Genomic DNA, 2467 nt, shown 5'->3' on the forward strand with positions numbered 1-2467 from the left:
GTCCGAGTCCCCGTCCCACCCCCGCCAGGACAGAGCCCAGGCGTCCGAGACGCGCGCAGCCAAGGAAGAAGCCAGGCGTCTGCGCTCCCGGACCCCGCAGCTAGTACAGCCCGCGTGTCCGGGCTCCCACCCGGGTTACGTATTTCCAGGTCCAAAAAGAGGACACATGGCAGGGGGGGGGGGGCTGCCGCCCCCGGTTTTCCCCGCGGGAGGGGCAGGCACCCTCCAAGTCCCGCCCTGGTGCAGCTCCTGCCCCAGCCCCTGCCCTGCCCGAACGCCCAGGACTTCGCTTTGCTCCGGGGTGGGAGCAGGGGGAGGCGACTGGAGGCAGCAGAGTACACCGCCTGGGTCAGCCGCCTCCACAAGCTGCAGGCGGGTCCGTCTGTGCTCTCCGCTCCCACCAGCGGAGCAAAGGAAAATCTTGGACATTTGAGCAGATTTAAAAAACCCACCCGGACAGAGATCAGAGGGCTCAAAAAGAGGACGTGTCTGGGAAAACCCGGACAGATGGTAAGCCAGGGCTCTTGGCTCCTGGAACAACCTCTTCCCCCATCCAGGATAGAACCCAGGAGTCCAGGCTCCCTGAACCAGCCCACCCCCATTCTGGATAGGACCCAGGTGTCCAGTGTCCTAGGACTCCTTCCCAGTTGGGGCAGAACCCAGGCATCCAGGGTCTCTGGGTCCCTCCTGCCTGGGGCCTCAGATGCCTGGCTTCCCTCCCCGAGGCACAGACAGAGACAAGTAGAGACTTTGCCAGAGCAAATCACCAGCCTTTATTACCCCAAGGGCCAGGCCCAGCCTGGGGGAACCACCCCAAACAGAACCCAGGAGTCCGGCATAGCACTGGTTTCCCACCCACCCAGGCCCTGGCAGCCCCGGGGAGGTGGGGCTCAGGCCTGGGGGGATGTGGGGGGATCCTTGCTGGGGTCCTCGGGGGCCTGGGTGCCAGGGCCAGTGCTGGTCAGGGTCTTCGCTGGGGACAGGCTCATCAGTGGGGGTGGGCCTACGGGCACAGCAGATTCAGGGCTGGGCATCCGCTGGGCCCCCAGCCCAAACCCCGTACACCCTATCCCAGCCCCCAACCTGTGCCCCCCATACCAAGAGCAAACCTTCGCCCCCCAGCCCCATACTCCCTGGCTCCCCCTTTGTGCCCCAGCTGCAACCCGTCTCCACCCTCGACCCCAGGTCCAGCTCCTTCCCCATGCCCCCGCCTTAGCCCCCTGTGCCCCCTTCCGTGCCCTCTACCCCAGCTCCAGCCCCCTGGCACAGTCCCATGCCCGCACCGAAATAGCTGAGCAGCACGGGCAGCAGTACTAGCCCGTGGACCAGGCCCAGTAGCGTGACGATGAGGTTGAGGCGGAAGAAAAAGATCTGCACCAGCCGTGCCCGTGCGAATGCCAGCACCACGATGCCTGGCAGGTTGGTCATGGCCACACCTGCCACCACCTAAGGGGCAGGGATCAGAGGGCAAGTGGCAACCCCTGCCCTGCCCTGCCCCCACACCCTTCCATCTCCCCACCAGGCCAGAACTGCGCCCTCTCCCCGTGCCCCAGAGCCTGGCATCTCCCCCCAGCCAGCCCTGAGCTGCCTGTGCCCTCCACAACCACGGGCACTCACAGCGCTGCCCATGTCCACAGTGGCTTCTTTGGCGCGCTCCAGGCGCCCTGGCCGGGTGCTGATGGCGAAGGAGCGGGTGATATGGGACGTGAACTCCACTGAGATGCCCACAGTCTGCAGGGGGGACATAGGAAGTATTGGTGGCTGGGGGCACTACCTGCCGGGGCTGGGGCCAGCCCAGAGCTGGGATTGGGGTAGTTGGAAGGCACAGGGCTGTGCCAGGGCATATAAGGGGTCCCTGCGGTGGGGGGCAGGAGGGAGGGTGAGAGGGAGCAAGGGGCAGTGCCAGGGTAGGACATAGCAGCTGAGGGGGGTATAAGAGGCACACTGGGCTATGGTGCATCAGGGCAGGGGGGCACGGGTGGGGGTCGGGGTTCAGAGGTCAGGGCAACACACCGCAACAAGGTTGACGAGGGCGACAGCATTGTAGGGGATGCTCCAGAGGGCCATGGCACCACCAGTGCTCACCAGCACAGACAGCACGGCCACCAGGTTGGCCAGGCCCAGGCGCAGCTCCAAGCCCAGCAGCAGGCAGCTGACAGCAAAGGTGGGCACCAGGCACAGTCCCAGCGTGAACAGTCCCTCGCCCACGATGCTCAGGTACTGCTCATAGAACACGTAGGGCAGCCTGCCAGCCACCCAGCCCCGCTCAGCACTCGCCTGTCCCAGGACCACCAGGGAGTCCCAGAGGGCCCCCATGTGGCACCCACCCCCAGCACCCCTCAGTCCTGGACTCACGAGTAGGGGAAGACGCGGAAGCTCGGGTCGGTGCCAGGCACGCGGCGCATGGAAGCCGTGATGTTAGCAGCCAGTGCCCGTGCGGCTGCCAGCGCCCCCGTGGACTCCCGGG

The 2467-nt window shown here is 66.0% G+C and overlaps 2 protein-coding genes across 2 annotated transcripts in view; both read right to left on the reverse strand.

The window, feature by feature from the left end:
- Nucleotides 1–429, reverse strand: part of MRPS24 (mitochondrial ribosomal protein S24) — a 2113-nt gene extending 1684 nt beyond the window's left edge. The window contains exon 1 of the mRNA XM_025191666.1: nucleotides 402–429. Within this exon, the coding sequence (XP_025047451.1) occupies nucleotides 402–429 (28 nt within the window). The remainder of the gene's footprint in view (nucleotides 1–401) is intronic.
- A 120-nt stretch (nucleotides 430–549) lies between these two features.
- The window catches only part of NPC1L1 (NPC1 like intracellular cholesterol transporter 1), a 14781-nt gene continuing 12863 nt past the window's right edge, over nucleotides 550–2467 (reverse strand). The window contains 6 exon segments of the mRNA XM_025191668.1: nucleotides 550–1003; nucleotides 1284–1446; nucleotides 1618–1731; nucleotides 2014–2245; nucleotides 2356–2456; nucleotides 2458–2467. The exon segment at nucleotides 2458–2467 is cut by the window's right edge and continues 61 nt beyond it. Coding sequence (XP_025047453.1) covers nucleotides 891–1003; nucleotides 1284–1446; nucleotides 1618–1731; nucleotides 2014–2245; nucleotides 2356–2456; nucleotides 2458–2467 — 733 coding nt within the window. The 3' untranslated portion in view covers nucleotides 550–890.

This window comes from Alligator sinensis, unplaced genomic scaffold (genome assembly GCF_000455745.1).
Source record: "Alligator sinensis unplaced genomic scaffold, ASM45574v1 scaffold1462_1, whole genome shotgun sequence".
In the NCBI taxonomy this organism is placed as follows: domain Eukaryota; kingdom Metazoa; phylum Chordata; order Crocodylia; family Alligatoridae; genus Alligator; species Alligator sinensis.